The following is a 22,683-nucleotide window of genomic DNA, read 5'->3' on the forward strand; positions in this document are numbered from 1 at the left end:
CTGGTGCACCTGCCCCTGGTCTCTGCAAAATCAAAACAACTCCTGTGGCTTTTACAGTGCAAATGTTTCTTCCCATACAAACTGTATCACTCGTTCTCTGAGCAGAAGCTCCTTGAAAATAAGAAGCGGAGGAGCCAAGATGGCGGAACACTGTGGAAGTTTTTGTGTGTCTCCCGTCCATGAAATACAGCCAGACCAACACTAAACCTTCCTACACACCTAGAAAACTGATTGGAGGATTAACACAACAATCTGCACAACCTGAACCACAAAATTCAGAAGGAGAAAAAATTCATTTTTATTTTCAATTTTTATTGAAAATATTTTTCTTTAATTTTTATTACTATGAAACAGGGAGGGTGCTGTCAAAAAAAAAACCACCAGACACCGAATAGAAGCGAGACAAGATTTTATTCACGGCCAGGCCAAACCTGATCTCCTGATCTTAAGGAGAAAAGTGCAGAGAATGGCCCCGAACAAAGGCAGCAGTGGGCTTATATGGATTTTAGCAAGTCAGAATACATCATTATTTGGTTAACCAATTACAATTTACAGCATTTCATGGTAGCCAATTATATTGTGACACACAGACATCAGTTTTGGCGGGAACCTATCAAATTTAAAGATCTTTGTCCTAAGAGGGTTTAAAATGACCAATCATGGTTAGACACCTGAGATGCTGTAGGGCAGTGAGTATGCGACTTTTTACATGTTGGTCTTGCCTAGGCCAGATCTTGGTAGAGGGGGTGGGGGAGTGTTTTGTATCCTAAGTTATCTATTTAGCAAGCAGGCGAGGTCACAGAAGTGAGATAGGGTGGTTAGCAATTTCCAATAACCCTAATAGGGAACTACATAAGGCTTTTATCTCAACTATTCATGAAAGATGAGTTTAAGCTGAACTTACATACAATAAGCTTTCTGATATCTTATAAGTTGACCTATTAAAACTATATTTTTTACTTTTGTGTAAATTTTTTCAAATTCTTTTATTTCCATCATTTTATTTTAGTCTACTTCAGTGTATTAACCTTTTCAAATTTTCAATTTCCTTTTTTTTCTTGTTTTCTCTTTTCGTTTCTTTTTCTTGAATGCAGAAACAGAAAAACTTCACTTTTACTTTGAATATATATTAAAAATATTTTTATTTAATTTTTTTACTATATTTTTTGCTTTTATGTAAATTTTTTCAAATTCTATTTTACTTCCATCATTTTATTCTAGTCTACTAGTGTAATTCTTCAAATTTTCAAATGATTTCCTTTTTTTATCTTTTTTCTCTTTTTCATTTCTTTTTTCTTAAATACAGAAAGAAAAAATTCATTTATTTTTAATTTTTATCAAAAATACTTTAATTTTTTCTACTATAGCCTTTACTTTTGTGTATATTTTTTAAGTTCTATTTTACCCCCATCATCTCATTTTAGTCTACCTTAGTATATTCATTTTTTCACATTCTCAAATGATTTCCTTCCCCCCCCCCTCGCTTTTTTTTCTCTAATCTGTCAAACCACTTTCAACACGCAGACCAAAACACACCTAGGGTCTAGGATCATCTATTCCATTTGCGTGTGTGTGTGTTTAACTTTTAATTTTAATTTTTTTTAATTTTAATTTTTTTTAATTTCAATTTTTCTACCTCATTAATTCCTTTTCTCCCTTCAAAATGACAAAATGAAGGAAATCACCCCAAAAGAAAGAGCACGAAGAAATGACAGCCAGAGATTTAACCAACACAAATATAAGCAAGATGTCTGAACCAGAATTTAGAATCACAATAGTAAGAATACCAGCTGGAGTTGAAAATAGATTAAAATCCCTTTCTACAGAGATAAAAGAAGTAAAAAATAGAATAAAATTAAAAATGCTATAACTGAGCTGCAATCACGGATGGATACAGTGGCAGCAAGGATGGATGAGGCAGAACAGAGAATCAGTGATATAGAGGACAAACTTATAGAGAATAATGAAGCAGAAAAAAGGAGGGAGATTTAAGAGCAAAAGAGCACGATTTAAGAATTAGAGAAATCAGTGACTCATTAAAAAGGAATAACATCAGGGGCGCCTGGGTGGCGCAGTCGGTTAAGCGTCCGACTTCAGCCAGGTCACGATCTCGCGGTCCGTGAGTTCGAGCCTCGCGTCAGGCTCTGGGCTGATGGCTCGGAGCTTGGAGCCTGTTTCCGATTCTGTGTCTCCCTCTCTCTCTCTGCCCCTCCCCCGTTCATGCTCTGTCTCTCTCTGTCCCAAAAATAAATAAAAAACGTTGAAAAAAAATTTTTAAATAAATTAAAAAAAAAAAAAAGGAATAACATCAGAATCATAGAGGTCCCAGAAGAGGAAGAGAGAGAAATAGGGGTAGAAGGGTTATGTGACAAATCATAGTGGAAAACTTTCGTAACCTGGGGGAAGGCACAGACATCAAAATCCAGGAAGCACAGAGGACCCCCCCATTAGATTCAACAAAAACTGGCCATCAACAAGTCCTATCATAGTCAAATTCATGAAATACCAAGGTAAGGAGAGAATCATGAAAGCAGCAAGAGAAAAAAAGTCCCTAACCTACAAGGGAAGACAGATAAGGTTTGCAGCAGACCTATCCACAGAAACTTCGCACGCCAGAAGGGAGTGGTAGGATATATTCAGTGTGCTGAATCAGAAAAATATGCAGCCAAGAATTCTTTATCCAACAAGATAGAATTCAAAATAGAAGGAGAGATAAAAAGTTTCCCAGACAAACAAAAAGGAGTTTGTGACCACTAAACCAACCCTGCAAGAAATTTTAATGGGGACTCTCTGAGGGGAGAAAAGATGAAAAAAAAAAATATATATATGTATATATATATATATATATATATATATATATATATATATATATATATACACACACACACACACATATATAAATACCAAAAGCAGCAAAGATTAGAAAGGACCAGAGAACACCACCAGAAACTCCAACTCTACAAGCATCATAATGGTAATAAATTCATATCTTTCAGTATTCACTCTAAATGTCAATGGATTCAATGCTCCAATCAAAAGACATAGGGTAATAGAATGGATAAGAAAACAAGACCCATCTATATGCTGTTTATAAGAGACCCACTTTAGACCTAAAGACACCTTCAGATTGAAAATAAGGAGATGGAGAACCATCTATCATGCTAATGGTCAACAAAAGAAAGCCAGAGTAGCCAGCCATACTTATATCAGACAATCTAGACTTTAAAATAAAGACTGTATCAAGAGATGCAGAAGGGCATTATATCATAATTAAGGGGTCTGTCCACCAAGAAGACCTAACAGTTGTAAACATTAATGAGCCAAATGTGGCAACACCCAAATATATAAATCAATTAATCACAAACATAAACTAATCAATAGTAATACCATAATAGTAGGAGACTTCACCCCACTCATAGCAATGGACAGATCATCTAATCAAAAAATCAAGGAAACAATGGCTTTGAATGACACACTGGACCAGATGGGCTTAACAGATGCATTCAGAACATTTCATCCTAAAGCAACAGAATATACATTCTTCTCCAGTGCACATGGAACATTCTCCAAAATAGACCATATACTGGGACACAAATCAGCCCTAGTAAGTACAAAAAGATCGAGATCATATTGTGCATATTTTCAGACCACAATGCTATGAAACTGGAAATCAACCACAAGAAAAAATTTGGAAAGGTAACAAATACTTGGAGACTGAAGAACATCCTACTAAAGAATGAATGGGCTAACCAAGCAGTTAAAGAGGAAATTAAAAAGTATATGGAAGTCAATGAAAATGATAACACCACAACCCAAAACCTCTGGGACGCAGCAAAGGTGGTCATAAGAGGAAAGTATATAGCAATCCAGGCCTTCCTAAAGAAGAAGAAAGACCTCAGATACACAACATAACCTTAAGCCATCAGGAGCTGGAAAAAGAACAGCAAATAAAACCCCAAACCAGCAGAAGACAGGAAATAATAAGGATTAGAGCAGAAATTAATGCCATTGAAACCAAAAATAAAAACAGAACAGATCAACGAAACCAGAAGCTGGTTCTTTGAAAGAGTTAACAAAATTGATAAACCACTAACCAATTTGATCAAAAAGAAAAAGAAAAGGACCCAAATAAATAAAATCAAGAATGAAAGAGGATAGATCACAACCAACACAACAGAAATAAAAGCAATAATAAGAGAATATCATGAGCAATTATATGCCAATAAAATGGGTAATCTGGAAGAAATGGACAAATTCCATGTATAGAAACATATACACTACCAAAACTGAAATAGGAAGAAATAGAAAATTTGAACAGACCCATAACCAGTAAGGAAATCGAATTAGTAATCAAAAATCTGCCAAAAAACAAGAGTCCAGGGCCAGATGGCTTTCCAGGGGAATTCTACCAGACATTTAAGAGTTAATACCTATTCTCTTGAAGCTGTTCCAAAAAGTAGAAACAGAAGGAAAACTTCCACACTCTTTCTATGAAGCCAGCATTACCTTGATTCCAAAACCAGACAGACCCCACTAAAAAGGAGAACTATAGACCAATTTTCCTGATGAACATGGATGCAGAAATCCTCAACAAGATATTAGCCAACTGGATCCAACAATGCATTAAAAAAATTATTCACCACGATCAAGCAGAGTTTATACCTGGGATGCAGGGCTGGTTCAATATCCGCAAAACAATTAACATGATTCATCACATCAATAAAAGAAAGGGCAAGAACCATATGATCCTCTCAATAGATGCAGAGAAAGCATTTGACAAAATACAGCATCCTTTCTTGATAAAAACCCTCAACAAAGTAGGGATAGAAGGAGCATGCCTTGAGATCATAAAAGCCATATATGAAAAACCCAATGCTAATATCATCCTCAATGGGGAAAAACTAAGAGCTTTCCCCCTAAGGTCAGGAACACAGGGATGTCCACTCTCACCACTGTTATTCAACATAGTATTGGAAGTCTTAGCCTCTGCAATCAGACAACACAAAGAAATAAAAGGCATCCAAATCGGCCAGGAGGAGGTCAAACTTTCAATCTTCGCAGATGAAATGATATGCTATGTGGAAAACCCAAAAGATTCCACCAAAAAAACTGCTAGAATTGGTTCATGAATTCAGCAAAGTTGCAGGATATAAAATCAATGCACAGAAATCGGTTGCATTCCTATACACCAACAATGAAGCTACAAAAAGAGAAATCAAGGAATCGATCCCATTTACAGTTGCACAAAAAAACCCATAAAATACCTAGGAATAAATCTAACCAAAGAGGTGAAAAATCTATATACTGAAAACTATAGAAAGCTTATGAAAGAAATTGAAGAAGACAAAAAAAAAAATGGAAAAAGATTCCATGCTCCTGGATAGGAAGAACAAATATTGCTAAAATGTCAATACTACCCAAAACAATCTACATATTCCATGCAATCCCTATCAAAGTAACACCAACATTCTTCACAGAATTAGAACAAATAATCCTAAAATTTGTATGGAACCAGAAAAGACCCCGAATAGCCAAAACGATCTTGAAAAAGAAAACCAAACCAGGAGGCATCACAATCCCAGACTTCAAGCTATACTACAAAGCTGTAATCATCAAGACAGTATGGTACTGGCATAAGAAGAGACACTCAGATCAATGGAACAGAATAGAGAATCCAGAAATGGACCCACAAATGTATGGCCAACTAATCTTTGACAAAGCAGGAAAGAATATCCAATGAAATAAAGACAGTCTCTTCAGCAGGTGGTGCGGGGAAAACTGGACAGTGACATGCAGAAGAGAACCTGGATGACTTTCTTACACCATCCACAAAAATAAACTCAAAATGGATGAAAGACCTAAATGTAAGACAGGAAGCCATCAAAACTGTAGAGGAGAAAGCAGGCAAAAACCTCTTTGATCTTGGCCACAGCAACTTCTTACTCAACATGTCTCCAGAGGCAAGGGAAACAAAAGCAAAAATGAACTCCTGGTACCTCATCAAAATAAAAAGCTTCTGCACAGTGAAGGAAACAATCAGCAAAACTAAAAGGCAGCTGACAGAATGGGAGAAGATATTTGTAAATGACGTATCAGATAAAGGATTAGTATCCAAAATCTGTAAAGAACTTATCAAACTCAACACCCCCCCCAAAAAAATGCAGTGAAGAAATGGGCAAAAGACATGAATAGACACTTCTCCAAAGAAGACATCCAGATGGTGAACAGACACATGAAAAAATGCTCAACATCACTCATCATCAGGGAAATACAAATCAAAACCACAATGAGGTACCACCTTACACCTGTCAGAATGGCTAACATTAACAACTCAGGCAACAACAGATGTTGGCAAGGATGCAGAGAAAGAGGATCTCTTTTGCATTGGTGGTGGGAACGCAAGCTGGTGCAGCCACTCTGGAAAATAGTATGGAGGTTCCTCAAAAAACTAAAAATAGAACTACCCTATGACCGAACAATTACACTACTAGGTATTTATCCAAGGGATACAGGTGTGTTGTTTCGAAGTGACACATGCACCCCCATGTTTATAGCAGCACTATCAACAATAGCCAAAGTATGGAAAGAGCCCAAATGTCCATCGATGGATGAATGGATAAAGAAAATGTGGTATATATATGTAGTGGAGTATTACTCAGCAATCAAAAAGAATGAAATCTTGCCATTTGCAACTATGTGGATGGAACAGGGAAAGACAAAAATCATATGACTTCACTCATGTGAAGACTTTAAGAAACAAAACAGATGAACATAAGGGAAGGGAAACAAAAATCATATAAAAACAGGGAGGGGGACAAAACAGAAGAGACTCATAAATATGGAGAACAAACTGAGGGTTACTGGAGGGGTTGTGGGAGGGGGGATGGGCTAAGTGGGTAAGGGGCACTAAGGAATCTACTCCTGAAATCATTGTTGCACTCTATGCTAACTAGTTTGGATGTAAATTTTAAACAATGAAAAAATCAAAAAAAATTGGATGATGGGTATCAAAATAATAGGATGTTTTATGATTCAGTGATGCACACTTTTTGTGGAACTTGTGTCTTGAAATCCATGATATCTTATAGTTAAAATCAACCATTTTGCTTTCTTGTTGGTAAAGTAAATAATGGAGTGTTGAACAGTTGATGCTATCTCGGGTGTGTTCAGACAGGTTGTCCTTCCTTATGACCCCATCTTCTGATTCTTACGACTCCTGTCTAACCACCCAGCTGAAGGCCTTTCTTCTCTTCCTCTCTTGCCTTCTGAGTCCCTACAAAAGGCCACAGAAAATCCTTGGATCCCTTCAAATGTCACTGGCTTTGGCCTATCCCCTTGTCTATCACACAGACCTGGATGCTTGGAATGAATTAATTTTCTATACCAAAAAATACCAGGCGGGACCAGCTACCTAGTTTGTGGGGCCCAGGGCAAAATGAAAATGAGGGCCTCCTTGTTCACAAATTATTAAGAATTTCCAGACAGTGGCTGCAGAGCATGAAACTAAGCACAAAACCCTTCTGAGTTCAGAGCCTTGTGGAACTACACAGGTCCCATTGATGCCCGGGGGTCCCTGGCAGTGACTGACAATCTCTGCTGCATCAGCAGGCCACCACAGACCCAGAATCAATACTCCTTCAAGACGAGCTGGCTCAGTGTCAGCCCCAAGCCAAGGCTTACCTTGTGGCCTGTCAAACTTCTACGTGCTTTCTTTTATTTTAAAGTATATATACATTACACTGAAGGCTGCCTGCTTTGGAGAATTAGACTTCAGTTTCTTGCCCTTTTCCCCTGGCATTTCTTATTTTGGATCAGTTTATTGTCTGACAGATTAGTTTCCTTCTAAGCAGATATGGGAGCAGGGAACATAGAAGAATGCTTTTGGCAGCAGGAATTCATCAATACCCCAATTTTGTGTTTCTGGTGAGAAGAGTCCCTTCAGAAATGGCTGCAGGGAGTGCAGAATACTGAATCTCCAGACAGCCATTGCCCACACATCTCTCAGGTGGAAGAATCCCTCATTCCATGCAACTGGAATCCAAATGCTCCCATTATCAGCTAATGTCTGATACTTTGCAGAAGCCAGTGGGCTTCGCTTGAAGTAGTGTGTGTGATATTGTAGCTGAGTCTTGAGGTTTTTCTGTGTCATCATAGTTACCAGTGACTAACACTAGCCACAAAAGAGGCCCAAATCTAAATCTCTGTGAATATAGAAAACAGTATCTTTTTTGTGCAGTGAGAGCTGTTAAAGTAATGTTTTGGGTTGCATTCCCTTGGGGACAGGTAAAAGTTCAAAATCATCATTTATGTTTGAATGATTCTGAAGACTCTTTATATCCCTGATTTAAAAATCAGTGTTGTCCCCTGGAGGTTCTTTATTGAAGATAACATCGAAGTTGAATGTGGGGTTATTTTCTTTAACATTTATTCAAACTTAGAAGATAGCAATGAATGGCAGCTGTCTCAAAGCCAAAAAATAAAATGTGACTTGGAATTTTTCTCTAAGGAGAAATGTCACACCTCAGAATCCTTTTTGGTTATATTTTAAAAGATAATAAATTTGACATCATCTAGAGTTAAAATTAGTAAATGTTATGCTCCTAAAGAATGGGAAAGATTTGATCCCTTTAATTATGATTCTTTTACACTTAAAAGTAAATGCATTGTTTTGGGGAAAGTGCTTTTATTTCCCTTTATCTGCAGCTTGTCTGAGTATGGAATTTTTCTATCTTCAGCTATAGGCCTTTCCAACAAAAAAAAATTTTTTAGAGAGATGACGTTGTCTGATACTAGTTCAGGGTGGTTATGGAATCTGGCTGCGGTATGATTATGTGACTGTAACCAAAGGGCATGAGGGGCAGACATTGTGTAGTTAGGTCAATTTCAAAACATTTTCCTTACCTCAAACAGAAAACTCATACCCTTGAGCTATCACCTCCCAATATCCCCTGCTCCCTATCCCCAGCCTTAAGCAACCACGATCGACTCTCTGTCTCTGCATTTGTCTCTACAGCACATCTTATATAAATTGATTCTTTTTAAAAAAAATTTTTTTTTCAACGTTTATTTATTTTTGGGACAGAGAGAGACAGAGCATGAATGGGGGAGGGGCAGAGAGAGAGGGAGACACAGAATTGGAAACAGGCTCCAGGCTCTGAGCCATCAGCCCAGGGCCTGACGCGGGGCTCGAACTCACGGACCGCGAGATCGTGACCTGGCTGAAGTCGGACGCTTAACCGACTGCGCCACCCAGGCACCCCTAAATGGATTCTTATAATACATGGTGTTTTGTGACCAGCTTCTTTCACTTAGCCTCATGCTTTCAGGGTTCATCTGTGCTGTAGCCGGTATCAGTACTTTATTTCTTTTTATTGTTGAATAATTTCCCATTGTGTGGATATACCACATATTGTATATCTATTCATCTACTGATGAACTTTTGGACTGTTTCCATCTTTTGGTTATTCTGAATGATGCTCCTACAATATTCACAAAGAAGTTTTTGTATAGGTATGTTTTTATTTTTCTTGGGTGTATACTAAGAGTGGAATTGCTGAGTCATATGGCAACTTTATATTTAACTGTTGGAGGAACTGCCAGACTGTCTTCCAAAAGCACTCTGTCACTTTACATTCCCACCAACAATGTAGGAGGGTTCCAGTCCTGATCAACACTTCTATGTCGTTGTCAACACTTACTGTTATCTGACTCATTTACTATAGCCATCCTAATGTGTGTGTTTAGTGACATATCGTTTTGATTTGCATTTTTCTGATAATCAGTGATACTAAGCATCTTTTCATCTCCTTTTTGGCCATTTGTTTCTCTTATTTGGAGAAATGTGTATGCAGATCACTGGCCCATTTTTTAACTGGGTTATTTACATTTTCTAGACACAAACCTCTTACCAGATAATATATGATTTGTGAATTTTTCTCCCATTCTGTGGCTTGTTTATTCACTGTCTTGATAGTGTCCTTTGAACAGCAAAAGTTTTTATGATAAGGCTGAGTTTATTATTATTTTATTGTTGTTGTTGGTGCTTTTTGGTGTTATATCTAAGATCCACTGCCAAGTCCTAAAGATTTATCCCTATGTTTCTTCTAACGATTTTATCATTTTGGCTCTTATATTTTTGTCTTTGATCCACCTTGAATTAATTTTGGTACATGATGTTAGAAGGGCCAATTTCATTGTTTTGCATGTGGTGGTTAGAGTTGTCCCAGCAACATTTGTTTAAAAGAATATTCCTTCCCCCGTTGACTAGTGTGAGCATCTTTGTCAATAACCAATTGACCGTAGATATATGAATTTATTTCTGGATTCCCAGTTCTGTCTCATTGATTTATATGTGCATCCTTATGCCAGTACTACACTATCTTGATTACTGTTGTTTTGTAGAAAGTTTTGAGAATTAGGAGACCTTCAAGTTTGTTTTTCTTGTTCCAGGTTCCTTGGCTATTCTGAGTCCTTAAGTTTCCATATTAATTTTAGGATCACCTGTTAATTTCTAAAGAAGTCAGTTGGGATCTGGATAGGGATCAAACCTGTATATTAGTCTGGTGAAATAGTGCCATCTTAGCCATAGTAAGTCTGGTGGTCCGTGAACACAAGATGTTTTCCCATTTACTTAGGCCTTCTTTATATCTTTCAACAATATTTTGTAGTTTTCAAAGTACATGCACTTATTTTCTTAAAATGTATTCCTAAGTAATTCTTTTTTGGTGCTATTATAAATGGAATCTTCCTAACTCATTTTTGGATTGTTCATCGCTGGTGTGTAGAAATACAATTGATTTTTGTATATTGATTTTGTATCCTGCAGCCTTGCTGAACTCATTTACTAGTTCTAATCATTTTTTAGTCGATTCCTTAGGTAGATTCCTTTAGTAGATTCTATATGCAAGATCATGTCATCTGTGAATAGAAGTTGTTTTACTTCCTTTTTTCCGTCTAGGTAACTTTTATTTCATTTTCTTGCCTAATTGTGCTGCCCAGAAATGGGGAGTTAATTACATCTTTATGTTCACCTGCCTCTAACTGAAATTGCGTGGTTCTTTTGACTGTGAACATAGACAGCAATTCACAGTAATACTAATGGTACCTGTGACTCTGACACCAAATGTAAACCAAATATTTTCATATCTCATTACTGTTGGTATAGATCTCACAAAATATTTTTATGCATATCGGTACTTTGAAATTATATTTATTAACTTGGCATTATATCTCATAATTTAATGTAGTAATTAAAACACAGAGAAGTAGAATATCATGTACTCTTCATATTTTAATAACTATAGGTCATATAGTTGGTTTTTCATTGTTGTTCTTTGAGTTTTATTTTGTGCATATAAGAGTAAATATCTAAAGAGTTCCATGACAAAAAAAGTTCAAGAGAATGTAATAGTATCAGGAAGTCCTAGATGTCAAGGAGCCTGGAATCTAAAAATCATTCCTTTTTTCCTGCTTCTCTTTAGGATTATCCCTAGGACAGGAATAGTTTCTTCAGTCCTTAGAATCATCTGCCTAAAAGTCTAGCTCCTAATTTAGAGGAAGTACTTAGTGTCCCAAAGCAAGGGTATTACAATCTTTGTAAGCACAACTAATAAACTCTTTCTATGCTTTTGTCCCACCAGCTACCTTCTCAAACCAGATTTCATGAGACGGCCCGATCGAACATTTGATCCCTTCTCTGAAACTCCTGTCGACGGGGTTATTGCAGCCACTTGCTCAGTGCAGGTAAGAACCCTGCTGTTCACAGTATTCTATAAATGTGTATGCAGATGGCCCTGGAAAAGACTTAAAATATCACAGTAAAATATTTTATGTCAAGATGTAGGATCCATGTGTTGCTCTCAGCTTTGACTCAAAATGCCCCCTTCTTAAGAGATACATTTTGGTCACTAGTAAAACTATTAGCTACTTTTAGGAAGACATCAGATCAAAAAAGTAGTGGAAGATGTGAAGCAATAGGAACTGTCATTCGTTGCTGACGAGAATGCAAAGTGGTGCTGCTTACCCTACAATCCAGCAGTCATGCTCCTTGGTATTTACCCAAATGAATTGAAAACTTACATCTACACCAAAACCCATGCAGAGATGTTTGTAGTGCTTTGTTCATAATTGTCAAAAACTGGAGGCAACCAAGACATCCTTCAGTAGGTAAATGGATACGTAAGCTGTGGTACAGCCAGATGATGGGATATTATTCAATGCTAACAAGAAATGAGCCAGCAAGTCATGAAAATAAATAGAGGAAACTTAAATGCTTATTACTAAGTGAAAGAAACAAATGGAAAGACTATATACTGTATGATTCCAACTACATGACATTCTGAAAAAGTCAAAACCATCAGTTTCTCATATGTGCACATAAGTCCAAACTGATCTTATTATACACTTTAAATATGTACAGTTTATTGTGTGCTAGTTTTACCTCAAAAAACTTTCAAAATTATCAGGTACTCAATATTATGGAAATGATAAATGGCTGTAGTCCTTTGGAAAGTAAATGAAAAATAGTCTCTCCATGGTGTTACAGTAGATGGAATTTAATGCTGGTCTTTATAAATCTGTAACACTGACCGTTGTCAATATTGGCAAAGGATAAGGGGCAAATTTTAGCATTCCTTTTTTCTTCAGTGTGTCTCTTTCCCAGACTTATAAAATAATTCAGTAAGGTATGAAATGGCAGAATTTCAGAGCTATGATGGGATCCTAGGACATATTTGAACCCTTAACTTCATTTCATACATGTGGGCACTTAGGTGGAATTAAGCTGCTGTAGACATTATTTTATTTTGTATTATATGGTTCATTATTTTTTTCTTCTTTCTTTCTATAGATGGTTCTCAAAGTCAGAACCTCTGTCTTGAGTTTTTTTGCATATACTACTTGCTCAATAGTGTTTTAATTTAGTAAGCAATGAACATATTATTTTCATAGATAACTAAAATTTCTAAAGATGGACAGAAAATTTCTTCTACATTATTCTTTGCTCTTGATAATTACACAGACTTCTCTCTTATCCTATTTCTGTGTTGCTGCAGGTCATATCAGGTCAGTTTTTATCAGATAAGAAAATTGGTACATATGTAGAAGTGGATATGTATGGTTTACCCACTGACACCATACGTAAGGAATTCCGAACTCGCATGGTGATGAACAATGGACTCAATCCAGTTTACAATGAAGAATCATTTGTGTTTCGGAAGGTAGGGCATTTCCAATGTGTCAGACTCACTCTGCTAAGTTAGGGGCCACAGTTTAGTGTATAGACACTATATGACACAGGGGCAGTTAGGCAACCCAAAATGTCTCCTTTTTCTCTTCTTTCAGTGGATGAGTTCTAGAGATGACATGTGATTGTTATGTTTGTCCTTGTCCTTTCGGCTCCCCTTTCCTCCTCCAAGGAGCCCACCTTCTGTGTGGCAATGCTCACGGTCCAGGTTCGCAATCTCCTTAGAATGTGTCCTCACGGATGGACATCATCCTACACTGGAGAGTTCTGTTCTGCCAAGGCAGCAGCTGGTAACTTGCAGTGCTCCTTTAGCCAAGAGGACAGGTAGGGTGGTGCACCCAAAAGGCCAATAACTGTCCTTAACTAGGCCAGTTGGTATTGTCCTATGCTTCCAGAAAGCATGTCACCTGTTGCCACCCCCACAGTCTGTTTTGGGTTTGGGGGAGGTTTCCTAATTCTATATCTTGATCCTAAGACCAATCACAGCCAGATTACAAGTTTTTAATCTTGTAATAATTTTTCCCTTTGTTTCTCTTTTGTCAGTGTAAGATGTATTGAAAACCCCATGCATTGGTTGTGTTGTCTCCAAGAATATCTGGTTTTCTTTCTCACTTGCTTTATTATCCTATCCAAAATAGTTTCTCACTGGAAACTAATTTGACAATAAATTTCATATATTTAAAAAAAAAAAACTTAACAGAAACCCATGGGGGAGGGGAAGGAAAAAAAAAAAAAGAGGTTGAAGTGGGAGAGAGAGCCAAAGCATAAGAGACTCTTAAAAACTGAGAACAAACTGAGGGTTGACAGGGGGGTGGGAGGGAGGGGGAGGGTGAGTGATGGGCATTGAAGAGGGCATCTTTTGGATGAGCACTGGGTGTTGTATGGAAACTAATTTGACAATAAATTTCATATATTTAAAAAAAATAGTTTCTCACTTCTTCTTTAGGCAGAGATTTTCCAGGTGTTTCTGCTCCATTTGTATGTCCCACAACACAGATAACTGGCTTCTTATCTTAACAAAAGTGAGGATTAGCAGCTTCAGAATAAGCTAACTGGTTTACAGAAACCAGGTTACAGAAGATCAGTAGTTCAATGAAACAAGCCATTGTGAGATCCACGCCCTCCACCATTATCCGTGCAACCCCCACTATGACCTTCTCTTCTATAGTCAAACTGTAGTGTAGATTGCATACACACCTGTCATGAGCCTTTTTTTCCCCCTGGTTTTTTATACTTTGTTGTAGCTGGATCTGTTGTCAGTATAGCCAGTGTGCTTTGGCAGAATGAATAATCCCTACACACATTTCTAGAGATTCAGAAATTTGACTTCAGGCATTCTTTATTTTTGATGAGTAAGGAAATATCAAACTTGGTTTTTACATATAGCATTACTGGCCCCAGAAATGAGATGCCAGGTCTGTATCCTTCTCTGTTCTTTAGAAGTTAAAGAAGGCAACCAGTCCATTGTCTAGCTTCAGGCACAGTGCTTAAACTAGCCAAGATGTCTTGGTTGTTCTTAACCAATGAAAAGTCATTCCTGATTAAAAACATTTGGTTTCCTTTTGTCATGTTGCTATTTTATATGTGAATTAGGATTCTGCTATCTGACCTTAGATTTTATGTCCATTTATTCATTTTGGAGATGGTTGAGAGTAAATGTCTTGGATCATTAATGTTTTTCGCTGCCACATATCACTGTATTTAGTATCCCAAAATCTATTAAAAACTGAGAAGTGCAAGAGAAAGGGAAAATCCAAATTTCTACATACATTGTCCTTTATATGCAAAGCGTTTCTTCAGAGATACTTTCCATAATCTTAAAAACAGAGCTGGATGTCAGAAGCAGCCCAGGGAGGAGACAAACCACAGGATTCAAAGTCAAGAGCCCCAATTCCGGGCCCAGATGTTACAGTCTCTGACATTAAGGAAAGTCACTTGATCTCTCAGGGTCTCCCTTTAAAAACAAAACAAAACAAACTTTATTTATTTTGAAAGAAAAAGCACAAGTGGGAAAGGGGCAGAGAGAGAGGGAGGGAGAGAATCCCAAGCAGGCCCCATTCTGTCAGTGCAGAGCCCAGTGCACAGCTCTGTCTCATGAACGGTGAGATCATGACCTGAGCTGAAATCAAGAGTCCGATGCTTAACCAACTGAGCCACCCAGGTGCCCCTCTCAAGGTCTCCTTTTTCTTGTCCACTACATGCATGGAGATTGGGAAAGATGACAAGGGTTGGACTAATAATTTTTCACAACCATTTCATCTAAAAATTTCAATGAGATGATTTCCAGGAAACCTGTTCAATTGCTTCCTCAATGGCTTGGACACTACAGTTTGTACAGTGTACTTCAGGAATGCAAATTGATCACGGGCATCGTTTCACCATAAAGGCACATTTAAGAGCAGTGTGGATATGGTCCAGATTCCTAGAGTCAGGGCTCTTGGGAGCTGCTTTCCAAAAAAATCCATGAAAGGTATCATTCTTTGTTTGCAGGTGATCCTCCCTGACCTGGCAGTCTTGAGAATAGCTGTGTATGACGACAACAATAGGCTGATAGGCCAGAGGATTCTTCCGCTGGATGGCCTCCAAGCAGGTTATCGACACATTTCTCTTCGAAATGAGGGAAATAAACCATTATCACTGCCAACAATTTTCTGCAATATTGTTCTTAAAACATATGTGCCTGATGGATTTGGAGGTAAGTTAAGAAGTCCAGATTATAGGATCATAAAAAATTTCACCAGTGGTTAAAAATATATATACCTGTTCCTACCAGTGCAGCCAACCCTTATAGCCTCAAAGAAATCAAGGATAGATAATAACTTCAGGTTTCCTAGTAATAAATTAAAGGGCAAGGCTGGATTATCTTTAAGGTTGTTTCTTATTTTAAAATACTGCAGTTTTATATGGTTTATCCATTTTTACGAATATGTTTGTGAGGGATTTTCTTACATCATCATTCAAAGGGAGAAAAAGACATAAGTCATATGAAACCATAGATCTCAATTGGTATCACTAAAAAATTTAAATTGAACTCAAATATCCACATGATTGGATTTTCTTCCACATTCACCAGAGTGTTCCACAAAAATTCCCAGTCATCCCAGTCTTCCCACAGAAGACTTGTGGTTTTACTAAGGTAAATCAATGGGAGAAATCAAAACCTGGACCAAACCTAGGATTTTGCTTACACCCAAACATATTAGCTTGTTATTACCCTAAATTAAGCCAAGAACATTAAAAGATAACAAAGATCTTCTCTCCTCCCAGTGCATTGAATTCTAAGGGAATGGTACAGCAGAGTGATTGTATCAAATTAACCAAGGGTGCAAATTCTCACTCTCTACTCCTGGCTGGGTGACCTTGGGACAATGACATAACCTTTCAAACATTCATTTCCTGGCCTGTAAAGATACTCCTCCTGCCTCCCTCTTAGCATTCTTGTGAAGTGCTTATCATTACGGTATATCCCATAGCAAGGCTCAAAAATGTGTGCACACAACGTATGTGTGGCTAACAGTACAATAAAATCAATAATTTCTATAGTAAGCTGGAACACATCCCAGCTTTGGGGATTGGGAGTTATTTTGTGGGTTGTTTTTGTTTGTTTGTTTTTGTTTTGTTTTTTAATAATGCTTGAGTCTCTGGTGGGAATATTTTCTCTAATCCTCAGCTTTAACAACCCAATTGCAGATTCAAGAGTGATGTGAGCCATGAGGATTTTTTCAGTCACAAAATAAAGACTCCTTCTTCCTCCTCCTTTGTTTTTTATTTAAAAAGGAAGCCTGTATCAGAAGCCAGAACATACTGTAGCTGATTTAAGAGCACAGAAAAGAGGGGTGTTGTGGGGCTAGTAAGTGGATGAGAAAAGAGACGGGGGACCTAAAGAGTATCTTTAGGAAGCTGTGATGTCCATAAGCATCAGCAGATGAGTTACATCATGTTCCAAATACTTGAGCTTAGACAGCAGGTGGTGTATACCACCTAATACATTTTAGAAATGGTTGTATAAACAAATATGGTGGAATACTTAAGGATTTTCCTTCTGCATGGCTTATTTTTCAAATGGAACTCTCTAATTCATTCCAGGGAAAGGGGAAATTGGACTAGAAAAGGGAAAGCATGATTTGTTGAGTTCCTACTTTGTGTCAAGAACTCTCCATAGAGTCCAGAAGTTGTTGAGAAGGGATGTGGACACATGTAGTTCTGTGCTAAAGAAACATCTGTATTTATAGTGCAGCTCATTACCAGTGTCAATATTTGTGTACGTACTGATTCAGAATAATCCCTTTAAAAAATAGTCTCACATATTTTCTTTCCCAACACATCATTATAGTCACTTCCTTTTTATCAGAAGCATTTGAAATTTCTGTACTATGTTATCATGTGTGGGATTCCACAGTTGATGTCTGAATCTCAGATTTGACATTCAAAGACTTTATTCAGAATTCTCTGGTCATTTCTCTTATAGGTTAAGAAATTGAGGGCAGACACCCTGAGGACTTACTTAAGGGACTTACCTGAGGATAACAACATAAGAATATGAGAACCATCTTTTTCTAAATTTTTTATTTTCTTTATGGCCTCTTGACTTAAACAGTGTGTTTTTATTTCATCTGCTTAACTGAGCTCCCACATTCAGATATGAACATTTATGTGCTGAGCCATGACAATAGGAAATCTATAGACTCCCTGTTCTCTAGAACATTGAAATTCTATGTTAATTCCATAGGAAAAGGTTCAAAATGAAACTGTATCCTTGCACACTAGCATTTTCTAGGGGAAAAAAAACTTTTTTATGGCTAAAGAAAGATAATATGGATTTATTCATTCCACAAATCTGTTTAGTAGGTCTTATTCTGTAAAAGGCAAAGTAGGTAAAATATGTATCAGAAAAGAGATTCTGACAGCGCAAAGAGTGAAGGAAGGGTCATCCACTAAATCTGCTTAGAGACAGCTCTGTTGCCATATTGGTCCCTTCACTTTCAATCTCATGTCTTCTGTTTTAATTAAATAGATCTTACTGTATATACTCATTTGGACCCATTACTTCAGAGAGTTCATTTTTTTCACTTAATAGACCATATTTTTCCAGGTCATGAAATCTGTATTATCCATAATTTAGTTATTGATAAACATTGAAGCCATTTCCATTTTTTCTTATAAATAATAATGTGTAAAGCTCTGGAAATATTCATGATTGTTTCCTGAAGATAAATTCTTTGAAGTGGAAGGAGTTGTATGTGTATTTAAAACTTCAGATACAGATTGCCGGATAACCCATCAGCAGGGTGTAAGCTGGAACTTTTGTTTTTTGTTTTTGTTTTTGTTTTTTTATTGTTTATTTATTTTTGAGAGAAAAAGCAAGCGAATGGTGGGAGGGGCAGAGAGATGGCGGGGAGACCAAGAATCCTAGGCAGGCTCTGCACTGTCAATGCAGAGCCCAGTGTGGGGCTAGAACTCACAAACCGTGAGATCATTACCTGAGCCAAAGTCAAGAGTCAGATGCTTAACTGACTGAGCCACCCCAGAGCTGGAACTTTTGTTAATATTTACTAGTTTCATCAGTAAAAACAATTTCTTAGTGTATTCACTTAAAATGTTTTTCTCAAAGGAAAAGATGTAGTCAACAATTATTAATTCGTACCTACTATATGGGTAAGAGATATAAAGTTGGAAAAGTCATGTACACTTATCCTCAATTTTCCAGCCTTGTACACATATACATGTGCACATATATAAATAAGTATAATCCGTTATACTTATTCGTTATGGACCTTGAAAGATTGGACTAATCCGTTTGGACCTTGAAAGATTAATCACAGCAGGAAGGTAAACTAACTTTCCAGACAGAGAAGCAGCCCAGGCCAAGGCCTTCATAAGTAAAGTGCTGGACTTATTTATGCATTCTGAGGAAGCTGAAATACAGGGTACATGGTGCTAAAACCAAAGTTCTGTTCCATGTTTGAGGATGTGTCCTCAAAAGCCAGTGTTACTTGGCAAGAGGAGTGTGCTCTTCTTGTTGAAATAATTTTGACCCCTTAAGGAGAATATGCACATTTTCAGGACACTAAGCAATTTGATAAATTATATTTTCTCAGCTTTTAAGTGAGGTCAGTTTGTCCAAAACCACTCTACTAGTTTAGATTAGAAAAGTAAGACTTTATTTATGCCTGACCAAGCTAATGCAATCCCAACTTTTATAATTCACCAAATATTTAGTCTAGGAATTATGTATTTCTTTAATCATGTAGCTAAAAACAGACAAATTTTTATGCTATAATTTCATGCAGCATTATTTGCATACAAAAGATCAAAAACAGCTATATCCATCAGTAGAGACTGGTTAAACATGGATGGCCATTCTGTAGAAAACCATACATCTATTGAAAATAATGACTTAGATCTCAGTGTTCAGGATAGAAAGATGACAGTGATTTAGTACCAAGAGAAAAAGTAAATTGCAAAATGATCCCATTATTATTTGCTAAGAACCTTTACCATCTTTATACATATGCTTAAAGTGCACAGAAAAAATTCTGAAAGGATATACACCCAACTTTAAGAGTAGTGATCTCTTTGAGAGTTGGGGGTAAGAGATTAGTGGCGCTGGCCCACTGCAATGGGTAACGTCCAGGAACATCACAGAGAACACACTATCCAGTATGGTGGGACTTCACTTATTACTTCTGGGTCATTTAAGTGAGCATATGTAACCTCTGTAAATTTTTAAAAATTGTATTTCGCCCTATTTTTCTATAAAAGCAAGGTAATATGAAAATGGCACAAAGAGAGTTTAAAATATGTACATATTTATTTTGAATTGAGAAAAAAGAAATAAAACCAAAGCAACGTATTATCCTGCTACCTAAATAGTTCTTGATAACATTTTTAAATAAAAGACATGAATTTCTTCAAAAAGTATAAGAATATAAAACACAAAGCATATCTGTGTATATGTTAATATGTATATACATAAATGTAAGGTTTGTGTGTATATATGTATGTATGTATCACAAACATACATTTCCCTTTTAACTTAACCCAAAAAGATAATCCAATATACCATATTCTGTGCTTTGCTTTCTTTACATAATATATCATGGAGCATATTCCTGCCAATGCATATAAGGCTTTTGAGTTATTTTTTAAAGGTTATATAATATTCCATTATATGTATATAGCACTATCTCTCTCTCTTTTTTTTTTTTTTAAAGGAGGCTCCATGCCAAACATGGGGCTTGAACTCATGACCCTGAGATTGAGAGTCCCATGCTGTACTCACTATGGCCAATTCTGGGTTCTAAGAAAAATTTTATTTTTCAGTAATGGTAGTAAAATTGGCATCTCATCATTTTTCAATTTGCTAGTTTAAAATTATGAATCAGACTAAGTGTATCTCGTGTGTTTCTTGCTCACTTGTATTTCTTTTCCCTTAAAATACCTCTCTAGTACCCTTCGTGGGCTTGTTTAAATTGGGTTTCTCTTTTTTTGAAGTAATTTTTCAAAGTAAATTTTAATTACAAGTTCTCTCATAATTTCCAAAGCGGTCTCAAATACATCTCAATGTCTAGATAAACTTCTATGAAGGTAATGGTTGGGGATTCAAATACTGTCTATCGTTCTTGGCCTGCTGTTTCATGGAGGCCGCTTAGCAGGTACGTGAGGATGCTGGCTGGAGCCCCCACGGCTCATTGGCTGTGTGACCCGGAATGAGCTCTGCAGAACATTTTACCCTGTCGTGTCCTCATTGAGGCTCGGGGATAACAGTAGTCCCCAGCTCATAGGTGAAGATCTAGTGAGTTCTTGGTACAGTGCCCAACCATAGCAACCCTTCCATTAATTTCTTTTCATTTCTGTTTATTTCTAACAAGCTAAAGAAAAATCCACCAGTTACATTTTCTTCTCCCTAACTTTACCCTTTACTTTGTTGCAGTAGACTATTTTGTCATAAGCAGTTCACCATCATAAGGAAAATCTTTTAATTCCATGCCTACTACAAAATTTCAGAATTCTAACGCATTAGTAATGTGACCATGATTTTCTTTAAGCACCAGCAACTCCATGTTCTATATAGTTTTTAAATGTATTTTAAGTCTCAGTAATGTTGGGTGGGTGGCATCATTTTATAGAAACAAGAAAAATGTTCCTTAAAAGGCTTTTCTAAGTTAAGACATTCCTTAGGGGGAGGGCTTGGGCATTGACAGGAGCTTCTGGTCACTTACTTATTGGAGTTCTGTGCTGTGAGGTCACCAGGGGATGAAGAATCCCTCCTTACAGAGACAATTTGGTACTTCTGCGATTGCCCATAATTCCTTCTGCCTTCATGCATATGGTGATCTTTAGACACCTTGAACTCTGGGCTGCCCCAGTTCCCTCCCAAAATGATTTGAGTCTTGACCCAGGATTTCCCCCTGACCCTTTTCCCCTCCTGTCAGTTTCCGGTTTTCTTTCCTTGCACTGTCAGACGACAGAGGCAGGGAATTTAGTGCAACTGCTTCTCCTCCTTGCTGTAGCAAGAACTCCCATGACACATAGGAAGAACACAGAGCAAATATGGCTGCTCCAACTTCGAAACTCTCTCCACAGATGGTTCTGTTCCTAAGCTGCATGGATGTAAAATGTCCCTGGGCTGAAGAAGAGAGATGACATCTCTTAACTATCAGAAACTGAAATTTGATGTGAAAACAGGCAGTAACATTTAAGACAGGGATGACTAGGAATGAATCAAAAAGGCTCCATTTAATTTCTTTAGTATTATTTTTCTACTAAACATAGAGTAAAATAGCCCTCTTGTTTACTCCCACACTCACACACAATAGGAAAGTGCTAGGCTGGGTGTTAAGGTCAGTTTTCCTTTGTCAAATCCAGTGAGCCTTGGAGACGTGGGGTTGTCTTTGCTGCCTTATCTGTAAGTGCAAATGCCATAGACCTCAGCGCTTAGCCATTGCAGCGGCCTTATCACTGCGAGCCACTGCTGTTTGTGATGGGAAGCAGTTCCAAAGCAGATGGCAATTAAATGAGCATTAGTATTTCTCTCACCCACTGTTGTTTTTGATCATTTGTATATCTTATTACTGAGTGGTAAGGGGAACAAATAAGAGAGTTGATGCCATGCTTTCAGAATATATGGCACATCAGCATTATATTTAAATGTCACTCTGAGATGTGTTGGGTGAGCCGCTCGCCGCCAGTTCCTTGAGCAGCACTTATCACTGCTCCTAGAGCTGTAGGTTTTGTCTTCTCTTCTGCACCTAGGCCCTTTTGTGCAAGGAAAGATGAAGTAGCCCTTTTGTTTATTTGCCTGTTCCTCCTTTCTGCCTGCCCTGTGATTAAAGAGCCATCATGGGGCCTGGGGGTGGGTGTTTCTTGCTGTCTCTGCCCAGCATCTTACAGGGTTGTTTTCCAAACCTTCTGCAAAGATAGTGGGCCGCTTCTTACAT

General features: G+C 37.4%; 1 protein-coding gene across 16 annotated transcripts in view; it reads left to right on the top strand.

The window, feature by feature from the left end:
- The window catches only part of PLCB4 (phospholipase C beta 4), a 419,557-nt gene that overhangs the window by 355,091 nt on the left and 41,783 nt on the right, over window positions 1-22,683 (top strand). For all 16 annotated transcript variants that reach the window (XM_023251457.2, XM_045053870.1, XM_045053873.1 and 13 more), the window contains 3 exons: window positions 11,640-11,742; window positions 13,053-13,217; window positions 15,734-15,938. In XM_023251457.2, coding sequence (XP_023107225.1) covers window positions 11,640-11,742; window positions 13,053-13,217; window positions 15,734-15,938 — 473 coding nt within the window. The remainder of the gene's footprint in view (window positions 1-11,639; window positions 11,743-13,052; window positions 13,218-15,733; window positions 15,939-22,683) is intronic.

Source organism: Felis catus, chromosome A3, assembly GCF_018350175.1.
Source record: "Felis catus isolate Fca126 chromosome A3, F.catus_Fca126_mat1.0, whole genome shotgun sequence".
NCBI lineage: Eukaryota > Metazoa > Chordata > Mammalia > Carnivora > Felidae > Felis > Felis catus.